This window comes from Pelophylax lessonae, assembly GCF_965119305.1.
Source record: "Pelophylax lessonae genome assembly, chromosome: 2".
In the NCBI taxonomy this organism is placed as follows: Eukaryota; Metazoa; Chordata; class Amphibia; order Anura; family Ranidae; genus Pelophylax; species Pelophylax lessonae.
The window spans coordinates 648792925-648808566 of record NC_138769.1 but is presented as its reverse complement, the minus strand read 5'-3'; the positions used below and the strand labels follow the sequence as shown (position 1 = coordinate 648808566).

General features: G+C 42.0%; 1 protein-coding gene across 1 annotated transcript in view; it reads right to left on the bottom strand.

The window, feature by feature from the left end:
- Positions 1-7560: 7560 nt before the first annotated feature.
- Positions 7561-15642, bottom strand: part of UFM1 (ubiquitin fold modifier 1) — a 69612-nt gene continuing 61530 nt past the window's right edge. Inside the window, exon 6 of the mRNA XM_082246784.1 lies at positions 7561-8411. Within this exon, the coding sequence (XP_082102910.1) occupies positions 8344-8411 (68 nt within the window). The 3' untranslated portion in view covers positions 7561-8343. The remainder of the gene's footprint in view (positions 8412-15642) is intronic.

The window sequence follows — 15642 nt, the reverse complement described above, 5'->3', positions numbered from 1 at the left end:
CCAGGTAAGGGAGACGAACCGATGGGCACAGTGCTGACTTTGGAAAAGTTATCGTCCAACCAAACTCCTGCAGAGACTGCATCGTAACGGACAGAGCCTTCTCCAGACCCTGGCTGGTCACAGACCGAACCAGAATATCGTCCAGATACCCTAGGACAGAGACGCCCTGGGCTCTCAACAAAGCCAAAACCGGTGCCCGCGCCTTGGTGAACACCCGTGGAGCCGAGGCGAGACCAAAGGGCAACGCCACAAATTGGTAGTGATCCTCCGCTATGGCGAATCGAAGGTACCTCTGGTGACCCTCGAAATTCGGGATGTGAAGATACGCACCCTTCAAGTCGATGGAAGCCATGAACTCCCCCGGAACCAGGGCAGCCACCACCGACCGCAGAGATTCCATGCAGAACTTGCACACCCGCACAAAGCGGTTCAGCGCCTTTAAGTCCAGAATCGGACGTACCTTGCCCTCCTTCCCGGGCACGGTGAACAGATTGGAATAGAACCCCCGAAACCTGTCCCGATGAGGCACCGGGATCACCACTCCCTGAGCCCTCAGGTCCTGCACCGCTAGATGCAGATCTCGCAAACGCTCCGGGGACAGTAGAAGATTTGAGGGAAAAAATCTGCGCTCCGGCCTATAGAGAAACTCGATCTCGTAACCAGATCGAACGATTTCCTGAACCCACCTGTCCTGAACCCGGGACAGCCATGGCTGAAGGAAACCGAGCAAGCGTCCCCCCACCCCAGAGTCGGGTGAGGGCGCCCCTTCAGGCCGCACTGTTGTGGGCCGCTGAACCGGACTGGCCGGACTTTTGCTTACCAGTCCACGGCTTCTTACCAGGAGCCGTCTTAGCCTTGTGGGATTAGGGTAAGAGCGTGCTCTTACCACCCGTGATCCCCCTAATTAACGTATCTAGGGACTCACCAGAAAAGGCAAAAACCATCATAGGGCAGATTAGCCAAGGTCTTATGCGAAGATTGGTCCACCGACCAACACTTCAACCAAACCAAAACGGCGAGACAATACCGCCACACCATGTACACGTGCAGCCAACGGAACCATATCCAGGTCCGCATCACACAAATACATGACACCCTGGTGGATTTTATCCACCATATCCAAAGTCGCCTGGAGGGCAGAATCAGCCACCAGGACGCGATTAAGCACCTGCGTCCAGCTCGCGACAGCCTGGGCCGCCATAAGTGAAGCAAATAAAGCGTTCAGCATAGAACCCATAATAGAATAGGCATGACGGGCAAGGGACTCCGTCCGTTTGTCCGTGGCATCCCAGAACACCGGGATATCCTCAGCAGGAATCGCAGTGGGCTTATTCAGAACCGCTATCGCGTGATCCACCGGAGGTGGGACACACCAACGCCCATCAGTAGCGGGCGTAAAAGGATAGCGCAGCTTAAACCTACTTGGTATAGCAAAAGGCTTGCGTATATTACGCCAATGTTCCTTTACAGCGCATTGAAAATCATCAGTGCAGGGAAATACCTGCGATGTTTTGCGTCTTTTTTGCGTCCCATAAGCCGCCAAGGCATCAGGAGGACAAGGTTCATCCTGTAAACGCAGTGTTTGCTTGATAGAAGCAACCAAGTCATCCATGAGTGCAAGCTCTTCAGACGAGCCAGGGGGAGAAATATCAACCCCCTCAACCTCAGCCTCCATTTCTGACCCTACAAGGTCCAGGGAGGAACGGGACCCCGACAAGGAGACCCCAGCAACAGCAGCCCCATCACCAACACCCTCTGAATCAGAGGAAATTGAAAACTCTGGGCCTTTTTGAGGATTGAGCCATCAGCAATTGCACCTGAGTCGCAAGGCTAGCCACAATCGCAGCCAAATCCCCCCCCCGTGGGGGAAAACCGCAGTCCCCTGGCTTCCCACCAATGTGACAGGAAATTTGCTTTCCTGAGAATCCATGCCCCAAAATGAGTAAAATAAAATGGGTGACTGCCCCTTCAAATAAGGCGCTGCGAACGTAGCCCACCGCCACACAAGCACACCCACACCAGGGACCCCCACAGGGAGAAGTTATACTCAGGCAAGGATACAGAGAATAGAGGGAAAAAACCTGGAGAGACCGCTGCTGCTGCTGGCCAGATCGGTGCTCCTGTAGAAAAGGAATTGCTGATATTCAGGGCGCTCCATTAAAGCCCATGGGAGGCTACAAGAAAATGGCCGCCATGCATGTGTACCATGCGGCCGGAGCGAGTACAGCCAAAATGGCGCCGTTTGGCGCCGAAACCGCCGCTCCCCCACCTCATGAAGGTGGAATAAAAATACACCACATAGTTATAAAGAACATGGTGGACCGCCGCAGCGGCGCTGTAATGTGCCCCAAACATGATAGCATCAAGTTCCACAGCACACAGCCGTTCACACACTCAGACTGACACAGAAGTGCAGCACAGCCCCCCCTCCTTGCAGCCCACAGCATGCAGTGTGAGAGATAGGGAAACATCAATAGTGTGAACACAGGGCAAGGTAACACAGTCCCAGACTGACACCCCCCAGACAGACAGGTCCCCACATGAATACACTTACCTCTTACATGGCGTGGGGGACCCGCACAGGCGAACAAGCCGCTGTACATGAGACAGGGAGAGTCGCATCCAGGACGCAGCAGAAGGTGGGTTGAGAAACCACACAGCGTCCAGTGAGGTAGCCACCTCACCCTAGCATCCCTGCACGGAACAGGGATGGGTCGTTCAGAAAACTCAGGAGCGGTACCTGACTGAACGCTCGATGGTGGGCTGAGAGGCCACTGACCCACAATCTGCGACCAGGGGAGTCAGCCCGAGACGCAGCCCGCATTATCCTCTTCATCCGAAGATCTAACTATTGCTGGTAAAAATAACAGCTAAATAAAGAAAGAGAGAAAAAACTCAAATAAAATCAAAAAAGAGAGAAGGCTGAGACAAAATGCCCCAGCATAGAGACATCCAGCTACTCCTGACAAGCTAGACATTGAAACTGAAGCAGGAAACAGGAAGCAGGAGGGTATAGACTGAGGGGACCACCCCCTGGGGTGGGGATATGTTAAAAGCTTTAATATTGACATATTCTGTTGCCTTGCTACTCCTACGGAGCAAAGTCTAATACCCCATTGTGACGAATATGAAGATGGTGGCGACTGTCGGAGGACGTAAGAGAAAAATGGCCTGGTCATAAAGGGGGTTAAACCTTTCCGGAGATGAAGTGTTTGAAAGCATAGTACACAACTCACAGTGGACACATTGTGGTGCATTATTCTCTACTTATAATGCTTGGGGTGCCATTCAACACAGTGCACAGCACATGGAGCAGGTGTGTCACATGTTAAATCTGGCAGGCTGGTTGTATTCAAGTTGATCAATAAATCAACTTGGGTTCATTCACCCTGTCCATACATGGTTTGAACCATCTATGGCTGACTTTAGTGTTTGAACACATTGAGTCACTAACCTAGACTGAGAATTTGTGACAAGGAGTTCTGACTTTGTGACTTTCCAAATACATATACTTTTTAACTCATTTGATGCAAAAAGAAAAGCATAATGTGGAGGCAGTAGGAGGTCCGCAACAGCGGCCTTATTTTTATATTTTTTTAAAGCTAACAACATTCTACTAAGTTTTCTCTATGGATCATTAAATTTCACTGCTCTAAAATAAGAATATTAAAAGAAAACCATTCAAGTATAGGGGTTGTTGTTAGGAAAGTGAGAGAATTATTTAAAAATGATTTTAAAGTCTTGTTTTTTTTTTAAATAATAAACATGTTATACTTACCTCCTCTGTGCAGTTGGTTTTGCACAGAGCAGCCTGGATCCTCCTCTTCTCAGGTCCCTCGTTGCTGCTCCTGGCCCCTACCTCCTATCGAGTGCTCCCACAGCAAGCAGCTTGCTATGGGGACACCCGAGCCGAGCTTCAGCGCCATGTGTCCATTCAGACAGGGCGCTGCCAATTGGCTCCGCCCCCTCTCTTTCCCGATTGGCTGACTTTGATTGACAGCCACAGGAGCCAATGGTGCCACTGCTTTGTCACAGTCAATCAGGAGGGAGAGTCCCCTGCGGCTGAGGGACTCATGGATATCGCTGGAGAGAGATGGGGTACCGGGAAGTATTAGGGCAGGCTGCCACTGCCAGAAGGTTTTTTATCTTAAAGCCTTAAAAAATAAAAAACCTTCTGACTTTACAACTCCTTTAAAGGTCTGAATACATTTGGCATGACAATACCCAGGCAAAATTGTAATTCACTTTAATATCTTGCTTTACAAAATACCACTGCGACCACTTGATTTTAATAGATATCCAGAGGGGAAATATAACAAACAGGATATATTCCATCCTCCATCCAAACCCTTTAAGAGATTGAGATAGGTTTATATTGTTATAGTTTAACAATGACAGGTCAAAAATGTAATTGCATTGAAGTGATGTTTCTTAAGGCTGACAGTACCTGCATTCCTCTAGATCACATAATGATGAACTAATATGGGTTAGACAGTCAGTCATGTTCTATCAATATCATGGATAAAAAGTGTCTGTATGACTAGAACCAAACCAGTTCTAACAAACTATAACCCAGGAAGAATGTATACAGGGATGTCTGTCAGGGTTCATCCTCCATGTCACCATCACAGTGTGAGTTGCCAAGGGAACCGGCTCCACTGCTGAAATAATAATCAGCAGGTGGAATAAAGGACCAGGAAGTAATTCTGTTTACAGTTGACTTAACACATTTGCTTAATAGATTCCATATGGTGACATTTGAAACTTCAATGTGCAACTGACAAACACATGTTAAAAAGTGTATGGAACACGCTGCAGACAATGAGATGACTGCTTATCATATAACAAGTGACTAAATGAAATAAGTGTTATTCAAATGGTAATGCTAGAACAAATCCTGCAATCAACATGGTGACAATTGCTTGTAAAATATCTGCGAAATGCCAGTTTTTTGTAGCTGCTGATTTTTTTTTTTTTGGGGGGGCGGAGGCGGGGAGGAACTCCTCTTCAAGCTGGTCATAAACTAGTGGAATTTTGTTTGAAAATGTTTATTTCCAGAACCTTTGTTCAACTTTTGCATGGTCAGCGGGGTCAAATCAACATTTGCTATCGACTGTGGTGGTGGAAAAACTCAAAGGAACAGGTTTGAAATCTTTTCCTAACAGTGTATGTGGTTATCATTTGGAAAGTTCCATATAATCTAAAATCCTAATGCAAAAAGCAAACAAAATTTTGAAGTAATTTAGAACGATGTTCATCGGGTCTTTGTTGGCATTATCAAATGTACCAATGAGACTTTTCAAACAAACATTATTTGAAAATTTACCAGTATGGACAGCTTCAGCTGTCATTCGGTGTCAGTGTGTTCCATGCGGTTTTGTATAGTGCAAGGAGGGGACATTCACATTTTTGCAACGTTTTAGAGAACTACAACAGCTGAAGATTAAACTGAGAATTTTAATAACATTTATGTAAAAAATATATGTATATACATTATAATAAAGTGAAATATTCCTTTAACCACTTCTGGCCTGGAAGGATTTGCCCCCTTAATGACCAGGCCATTTTTTGCGATTCGGCACTGTGTTACTTTAACGGACAATTGCACGATCGTGCAAGGCTGTACCCAAATAAAATTGATATCCCTTTTTCCCCACAAATATAGCTTTCTTTTGGTGGTATTTGATCACCTCTGCGGTTTTTATTTTTTGCGCCATAAACAAAAAAAGAGAGACAGTTCTGAAAAAAAAAAAATATTTTTCACATTCTGAAATAGGACATTCCCAAATTTTTTTTTAACATTTCAGGTCTATTGTTTTCCTGCTACATATTTTAAATAAAAAAAATTAATTGCAATAAGCGTATTTTGATTGGTTTGCGCAAAAGTTATCGCGTCTACTAATTACGGCAAACATTCTGTTTTCCTCTAGACGTAAAGAGTGCCCCCTTGTCCTCTGTGTTGACCTTAAAGTAAACAACTCAACACCAAGTTCACTATATGGACCCCTTATGCATTTATACATGTTGATCATATCCCCCCCTTAGCTCGTAGAAATGAAGCTTGTTCAATTAAGCTTTGGCAATAAAACCTGGAAGCTGATTGTTTTCTATAGAGAGCTGCACCAGATTTTTCACTCTCCAGTTTTAGTAAATCAACCCCAATAAGTATCAAAGTGCCTCAGGTTGGGCATCGGGGCTCAGCACCTACCAACCCCTATGTCATTACACTGGACAATTAAGCTTCTTTAGGACAACAAAAATTGTCAGTGTGGCCAGAATAGTTAAGTATTAAAAGCCTTCTTTTACTGGTAGATGTTTTTTCTATATCATTTCAGTTGCATGAGTCACTTGAAAAGTAAAATCACCTACTAATCCTTCTCCGTGTTCATGGGTATTAGTTCAGAAGAAAATACTGCAGAAGTAATAATATTCGGTTATGAAGATGTTCAATCATATTAGCACGTTAGAAGCAAATACATTAAGGGCTGCTTACTTTGAGAAATATATATATATTGCTTTGCTTTATACAAGTGATGAAATGTATTGTAAGCATTAAAGAAGAAAGCTGGTCTAATGGAAAAAAACTGATTTTTTTTTTTTTTTTTTTACCAAAGAACTCTTGAAATCATAAAATAAATCCAGATAACACCATTTCCTCCTTTTATACTTTAAGTGAGAAGAAATCTAATTTTAAGCCCTGTACCTCACACAGTACATTTTCTACAATAAGGAAAAATCAAGGGAAGGTTCAGTTTCATCCTCGAACCATCATTTATATTGGGGAGTACACATGCAGGTATGTTCTACTGGATTAAAGATGTGACTTCCAACAAGTTCATTTTTTTGCAAATTCTTCTAGAAGTGACTGATTTTGCATGCATGAAACTTTCTAAAGTGACTGTCGCTAGCATAAACAAGATTAAAGGGTTCACTTTTCTCAACGTGTTACACTCATAATTAGGGTGTAACATATTAAGCATCCACCACCTCACCACAATCTGCCCCCTCCATGTGTCATTGGGCGGGGGACCTTCTCGCACTCACTGTCACAATTTGAAAACAGCGCATTTGTGGGGGGCTTCACCCACACGGTCTTGTCATTTATTCAAAGAGATGTCAATGAACTGCAAGGATGCAGGTGAGTGCTCTCATAGTCCATTGAGCTTCCTGGACTTCAGTAACTGCCTGCCTGTATAGGCAAGAGCTTGGCATTGCACCTGAGATCTGCTGATTGGGGGTGCAATGCTTTACAGGCTCCCAAGAAAAAAATAAATAAATGCACATTTTTTACATGGAAAAAATGTGAGTTTATTATAATTTATTCATTTTTAAATGAACTTAGCCTTTAAAGACAAGGCACCCACTAAAAGAATATGCAGTCTGGGGGATGGTAAGTGAAATATTCCTTCTCTTCAAGAACTACAGGTGACACTTCTTTGTGTAATAGCGACATACGTATTTTAAATGACAATAGGGTATCATATACAGGGTATGAAATTGTATATTTTTGCTTTGCTGATTTTTTTATCCTATGCTAACAAATGCAGGACTAAAGAACTAGTTATTTTCCACCACTTTATTTCTCTACAAAAAACTGAACAGCAAAAACAGTGGAAAAGTAGCTTCTAAATTATGTATGTGAACCAATCACATTAAAAAGTTGTGGAAGAAAACTGTGGAAGGCAGAATACACTCACATCCTATTAATGGCAAATACACCAAAGACTATAAGGGAAAATGCATGAAATATTGACTGTTGAGGAACAAATTTCGAAGTCCTGCTTTCAACATTTTCTGACACAATTTTTATACATATATAGTCCCTTACAAACACAGAAATCATTTAATCTCTGGGTCCTTTCATTTAGTGAGCAGCAAAAAACTGGAGTGATCTCAACTTATCAATGTGGAAAGTCGGATCATTAAAACTGTGCCACCAGCGCAGTTTTAGTAGGTTAAACAAAAAAAAAAAAAAAGAAAAAGAAAAAGGAAACATAAGTAAACGTAACCCAATTTCACAAGATAAAAAGTTATATTCCTCTTCGTCGACTGTATTACAATTTACTGTACACAGTCAGTGTTACAGTTTAAACATACTCTGTACGTTCTTTATACACATTAACATTGACAGATATAGAGGCGCCAGGGCTATATGGTTTTAAAGACATCTGAAGCCATAATTAAATCTTCCAAATCTTTAATCTTCAAAGTCACTTTGATTTTAAAGGAGAACAGGGCCTGACTGAATTAAATCCTAAATTAAAATTCAGAGTCTGATCTTTTTTTAGGCCCTCAATAAATATGTTCTTTCCATGTTCCAGAAAGCAAGACGTCCAGAAGGTATTAAGAGCTGCCCACTCGGTCCCTGGGAATGAGCCGGAGTTCAGAGCCGTGTTTGAGGAAAACATTTCCTGGAAAGAAAATGAATTACAAAATGTAGGTCAAAAACAACACATTCTAGATTCAACGAGAATTCTTTGAGAAATTAAAGTGCATATTCAGTCAAATGTTTATCATTTCGTTTTGGATAGTGGAGAAGTATTAGAATTCCAGTCAGGTTTTTAGCTGCTAGTCGGGACTCCATTAGAGATTTCCGCTTACTTGCTTTCATGGGGAAAATCTAAAGTGGTAACCTGTAAAGGCAATGCAACATTTTAAAGCATGACATGTTTGGTATCAATTTACTCAGTGTAACATAAACTCTTATATTTTACAAAAACAAATGGGTTATGTATTGTGGTTTTTTTTGCATTAAAATTCAAGAAAGTGTATTTGTTCCTAACAAATTGCGTTTGAAAATCCACTGCGCAAATACCGTGTGACATAAAAAAACTGCAACATGCCCCGATTCATTCTCTAGGGCCTTCGCTTTATAAAAAATACATAATGTTTGGGGATTCTAAGTAATATTCTAGTAAAAAAAATACAGATTTTTACATGTGAACAAAAAGTGCCAGAAAAGGCCTTAAGTTAAAGTGGTTAACAAAGACAGAATTTTTTTTTTTTGCGTCCTGAGAGTTACAGTATACAACAGAATCTTGATTTGTTGGTGATCTTATTTAAAGGGTCAGTCCATCCAAAACTAAAATTTTGTTTATAGTTTTTATGTCACATCCCCAATAAATGGCCCCAATGAACAAAGATATTTTTGTGGGATTTTTTAGGCGCCAGTCAATAACACATACATAAGAGAAAAAAAAAAAACACACTAAAAACTAAAGAATTTTATTTAAGCCTTCAATAAGAACAATTCAACATTTGAACTTCTTGCCGCCCGAAAGACGGCTACAGCGCAGGCTCTAATTTCCGGGAGGCCGTCTTTAAACGGCCTCCCAGTAACAGGCTCCCCGCGCGCTCCCGGGAGCGCGCATCGGGGAAAATCTGTGTCGGCCGTGTCCCTTGGACACAGCCAATCACAGATCGTGGTAAATGGCCAATCACAGCGGCCATTTACCACGTGATCGGACCATGCAATGAGAGATGATCTCATATGTAAACATATGAGATCATCTCTCATTGCCAGCTCTCCTTCCTCACACAGAGACTGCGTGTGAGGAAGAGCAGAGCCGATCAGCGGTTAGGGGACACAGAAAAATGTAATCAGGGCACTGATCACCAGTGCCCTGATTACAAAAGAGGTAAATAAAATACAATAAGGGCCTACCATCAGTGCCCATAGTGCTGCCAGTCAGTGCCCATCAGTGCCTGCTCATCTAGGCACTGATGGGCACTGACTAGCAGCACTATGGGCACTGAGTGTGGGCACTGATGGTGCTGCCCATCAGTGCCACCTCTCAGTGCCCATCAGTGCCGCCCATCAGTGCCCAGCAGTGCCACCTCTCAGTGCCACCTCTCAGTGCTCATCAGTGCCGCCTATCAGTGCCACCTATCAGTGCGGCATATTAGTACCTCCTCATCAGTGCCACCTCATCAGTGCCCATCAGTGCAGCCTATCAGTGTCCATCAGTGCCGCCTCATCAGCACACATCAGCGAAGGAGAAAAAAATGTATTTATTTTCAAAAGTTACTCACAGAAAATAAGAAAACTTTTTTTTTTTCTCAATTTTCTGTCTTTTTTCTTTGTAAGAAATAAAAAACCCAGAGGTGATTAAATACCACCGAAAGAAAGCTCTATTTGTGTGAAAAAAATGATAAAAATTTCATATGGGTATAGTGTAGCATGACCACGCAATTGTCATTCAAAGCGTGAGAGCGCTGAAAGCTGAAAATTGGCCTGGGCAGGAAGGGGGTGAAAGTGCCCGGTAGGCAAGTGGTTAAAATCATCCAAATATAAAAACAGACATATATGATGATTTCTAGGATTTATTTGATGCTTTGAGTTAAACCACAGAGTAAATTGCTAGATGTAGTTATCTTGACATGTTTCATGCACTTAATGAGCCCCAGGAGGTATATGCAAGCCACAGGAGGAGCACATGAAACAAATTCAAATATTTCCTTAAAATAAGATGAGCCAAGTATATGGAAACCTCACAAAGGAGAGGCGGCAGCAACATTACTTAACCTTTTCACGCCAGTGCCTTCTGATTTAATGACACTGGGAGCCAAGACGGCTTAAGAGCACGTGCCCACCTTGACTGGCTGTGTCGGGACTCTTCCGCTCTTGGCACAGCTGTTTGGGCAGCAATTAAAGCAAATATGCGGCTCCTCGGCTCCAAGCACCGAGAGGCCGCATATTTACCATGCAGCCAGCACCAAGGGATTAAAGCTTTAGTAAAGTAAAAAAAAAAAAAAGTTTCATCCTACAAAGCAATATCATAGTATGCCAGGAAGCATTGCTTGCTAGCACATTATGAAAGAATTACCTTTAAAACAAAGCCCTCCAGTGGCGCATTGTCACCACTGCAGAGGCTTCTATCTTCACCTGGTCTCCTTTTTGGGTTTGCGGACTCCAGCCTTCTGACTGGCGGAGCCACAATGACGTCACACCTGTGCATGCACACGGGAGTCTCGGCCACGGAACACAGCTCTGAAGGAATAGCATGGGTATGCTGTTCCTAGAGAGCGCATGCGCCGATTACATCACCAGCTGCTGCTCACTAGAATACCTCCTGAATGGTGCACGTATAGGAGAGATTCATATTACCTACAGGTAAGTTTTATTATAAGCTTACATGTAGATAAAAATAATAAAACAGAGTTTACTACCATTTTAAGATGGGCCACAATCAGGAAAGCCACAGTAAAGACCCTGCATTCTTTCCATGGTATCCACGAGAATTGGAAAGGTTGGATTGGCTGAAATCTACTTTAATACATTTCTAGCTGCTTCAAACATTTAATAGAGATTTCCCAGTTATATATATATATATATACAAACACAAATAAAATATATATTTTTTTCTTTTGTGGCCAATTGTAGCTCTTGTACTTTTTATTGGGACAAACCAATAGTGTTTGCTGACAGTTAGGCCGCTTTCACACGATCGGACCGATCAGGTCCATCTGTCCATTTTTCAGGCAGACCTGATTGGGCCACCCATTCTCCTCTATGGAGAGGCGGTCTGGAATCCGATCCGACAAGATCCGCTGAAAATTGACAGATGGCGATACATTCGCCATCTGTCCAGTGGGTTGAGAGGTTTAATACTACTTTAACCACCTGCTTACTGCTGATCATCATGTGACGTCCTGGGCTTTCGGTGGGGATATCTGAATGATTGGTGCAGCTACGGGCATCATTCAGATCGCTTTTTTTTTTTCTGCCGTCGATTCTCTGCACAGCAAAAACAATCATAGTGGCAGTTAAGCCGCTTGATTGATTTTACAGGCGTCAGGAGGGGAACGTCCCCCACCGCCCTCTGGTGCTTCTACTGGCTCGCCAGTGCAATAAGCGATTTGGAGAGGGAATCAGCCGACAGCAGAAGTTTACCAAAGAGATGACCAAAGGCCAGATGGTCCCGAGACATCTCTATGACTCTCAGAGGCCAGGCGGTATGTTATGACGTCACGTCCAATCCCGGCAGTTTTTTTCTTTTTTATCTCAGGCTTTCAGCCTACAGGAGAGATGTGGGGTCTTATAGACCCCACATCTCTCCATAAAGAGGACCTGTCATGCCCTATTCCTATTACAAGGGATGTTTACAATCCTTGTAATAGGAATAAAACTGATCAAAGAAAAAAAAAAATTTAAAGGAAACGCATATGTAGGTAGTGTCCACATGTGAGGTGATGCCGCCGCAAACGTTAGAGAGAGAGCGCAATAATTCTAGTACAAGACCTCCTCTGTAACTCTAAATTGGTAACCTGTAATAAATTTAATATATTTTAAAGCATAGCCTATGGAGATTTTTAGGTATCAAAGTTTGGCGCCATTCCACGAGTGTGCGCAGTTTTAAAGAGTGACCTGTTAGGTAATTTTTTACTCAGTGTAACATCATCTTTCACATTAAACAAAAAATTGGGCTAACTTCACTGTTTTGTTTTATTTTTCATGTAAGTTTGAAAAATTGCTTTGCAAATACCGCGTGACATAAAAAAATCGCAATGACCACCATTTTAATCCCTAGGGTCTCTGTTAAAAAAAATAAATACACACACATTATATATATATATATATATATATATATATATATATATATATATATATATATAATGTTTGGGGGTTCTGAGTAATTTTCTAGCAAAAGAAATTATGATTTTGTAAGAGAGGAATGCCGGAAATTTGCAGAGTATAGAAGCGGTTAATCAAATCACGATTAAATGTGTCAGGGAAGCCACTGATCGTCCAGAAACATGACTGAAATGGCTTTAACATGACAAAACAAACCCATTTAAATATAATTACTATTACTAGCTTTACCATGACCTGTATAAATGAGAACCTTTAAATACATGTCCCCATTTATAGAAAAAAGAAAAAAAAAAAGCATTTGTAATTGCATTGTTTATGTAGTAACTATACAGCAAAGTCACCACACAACAACCAAACGAATGTATAAATTGTTTACACACAACCCGGAACCAACACTAGTTTGCAGGCAACCAAGCGCTTAGAGAGGATAGCTACCTCTAATACGGTGTGATAACAAATGCTGCTACTTAATAAAATACCATGAATAGGAGAATGTGTAAATACAAACGATATGTAAATACAAAAAATTCTAGTAGTGCAAACAAGAATGATAAGCTCACTCCCCAATCACAATCACTGAAAACTTGATAAATCCAGTAAAGACTATATAAAAATATAAATATATAAATAATAGTCCCAACATGGATCAGTCCACCAAAGCAGCGTAGAAAAACGTATGACAAATAACGATAATCCACACTGATGTATCCCTTGAGAAATCCTAATCAGTGCAGAAATAAAGGATCACCTTGACCACCACCACTGTGCTCTGAAGGGGGGAAGGTAATGCACACTCACCGACTTCACTGGCCCAGTGATTCTCACCACTGAGCAAACAAGCCACAATACAGCCACTTCCGCTCGGGACTCCGGATTGGGACTAATCAGACCAATGAAAGGCTCTGCTGCATCCACTTGGGGTTCCGGGATAGGACCGATAATGGGCTCAATCAAATACAAGAGACATGCAAGGGAAGGAAGGAATAGAGCTCCACTAGTGTGATAACGTATAATACTGGCTTTATTCCAAAATACACAAAATATCACACTCACATGACATCAGTTGGATAATCGCATGACCGGAGGTGTGTACCCATCGGGACCCGTATCCTGACTCCACGCTCCAGGCTTACCTACCTCCCTAATCAAATCCAGGCCCAACCGCTTATCGATACCACCGTTCTCCTCAGACTTCTCACCGGAAACTACCACACAACTTCTACCAGACTCTGCCCGAACATAGACACGCCCACCGAGCTCACTTCTACCCAACCAGGCAGACGCGATTATCCAACTGATGTCATGTGAGTGTGATATTTTGTGTATTTTGGAATAAAGCCAGTATTATACGTTATCACACTAGTGGAGCTCTATTCCTTCCTTCCCTTGCATGTCTCTTGTATTTGATTGAGCCCATTATCGGTCCTATCCCGGAACCCCAAGTGGATGCAGCAGAGCCTTTCATTGGTCTGATTGGTCCCAATCCGGAGTCCTGAGCGGAAGTGGCTGTATTGTGGCTTGTTTGCTCAGTGGTGAGAATCACTGGGCCAGTGAAGTCGGTGAGTGTGCAATACCTTCCCCCCTTCAGAGCACAGTGGTGGTGGTCAAGGTGATCCTTTATTTCTGCACCGATTAGGATTTCTCAAGGGATACATCAGTGTGGATTATCGTTATTTGCCATACGTTTTTCTACGCTGCTTTGGTGGACTGATCCATGTTGGGACTATTATTTATATATTTATATTTTTATACAGTCTTTACTGGATTTATCAAGTTTTCAGTGATTGTGATTGGGGAGTGAGCTGATCATTCTTGTTTGCGCTACTAGAATTTTTTGTATTTACATATCGTTTGTATTTACACATATTCTCCTATTCACAACCAAATGAATGGATGCCACATTCAATAACACAACTATTATGTACGATTAAACATAAGCATTAAGGGAATTTAAAACATCACATTATCGAATTAAGCAAGCTCCAAATTCATTTTAATTTTCATTTGCACATAGGATATAGAAATGCAAAGCTTGGTAATTAAGCATATATCTACAGGCAATTATCTACCACGTCTATACTCTACAATACCAACTAAAAATGCTAACATTTCTCATTTAACTATCCAAGCATTTATAATTATTATGGTATGCAAAGACACAACAGTTGTACTGGGGAAGATTATGCACAAAAACATATTTTATTGCCTGTACCTTTTCTTCTGAACAAAAATACCATCCGTTACAGTACATTTAATACCGGGTAGGTTCATTATGGAATTAAATGACAGGTATATTAATTACCCAGCAAGAAGCCTGAATTAATTGGTTCATGCATGTTGAAATTACATCTTCATTTTAATCTGATCTGCAGGGCCATTTGCCCACTGTTGCTAGGCTGCACCCTGTTGCCGAGAGTAAATATTTAATAGCAATATGCAGAAACCATCAGGAGGAATTTTAGATTATCCAAGATAAGAAGGTCTAAAATTAATTCTCCCAACTAGTGGGTTCAGGGAAATAGTGTCGGCTAAAGTCAATTACCATGTCCTCCAACAAGCTACAAAAGTATACAATTCTACACACAAGTAATTGAATGTGCTTGTCTTAATTTATCCAATGTTTGTTTTCAATTAATACTGGCAACACGCGTGTACACTACGCCTCTATTAAAGACAATTAAATGACCCCTCTTGCATTGCTGATAATAGGAAAATCATGGCAGTTCACGCCAGGAGCCACTAGCAGATAAAAAAATGTCTGTTCCCTTACTAATTGGATAGGTATAATACCAAAATGTATATTTATGATATTAGGACACAGCCCACCAGAAACTGACCAGTCATTTCAGAAAGTGCTAACAGGCTGCACCTGAATTCTAAGATCTTCCACCTATTACAGTCATCCAATGGAGTCTTGATGTCTATGAAAGATTTTTTCAATTGTTGCACAAAATGAAGAAGGCATCATGGCGGAGCGGATATAACCAGACGGGGAGATGGAAGAAATCAGTGGGAACTCCCTGACATAAAACTACAAATATAATTTT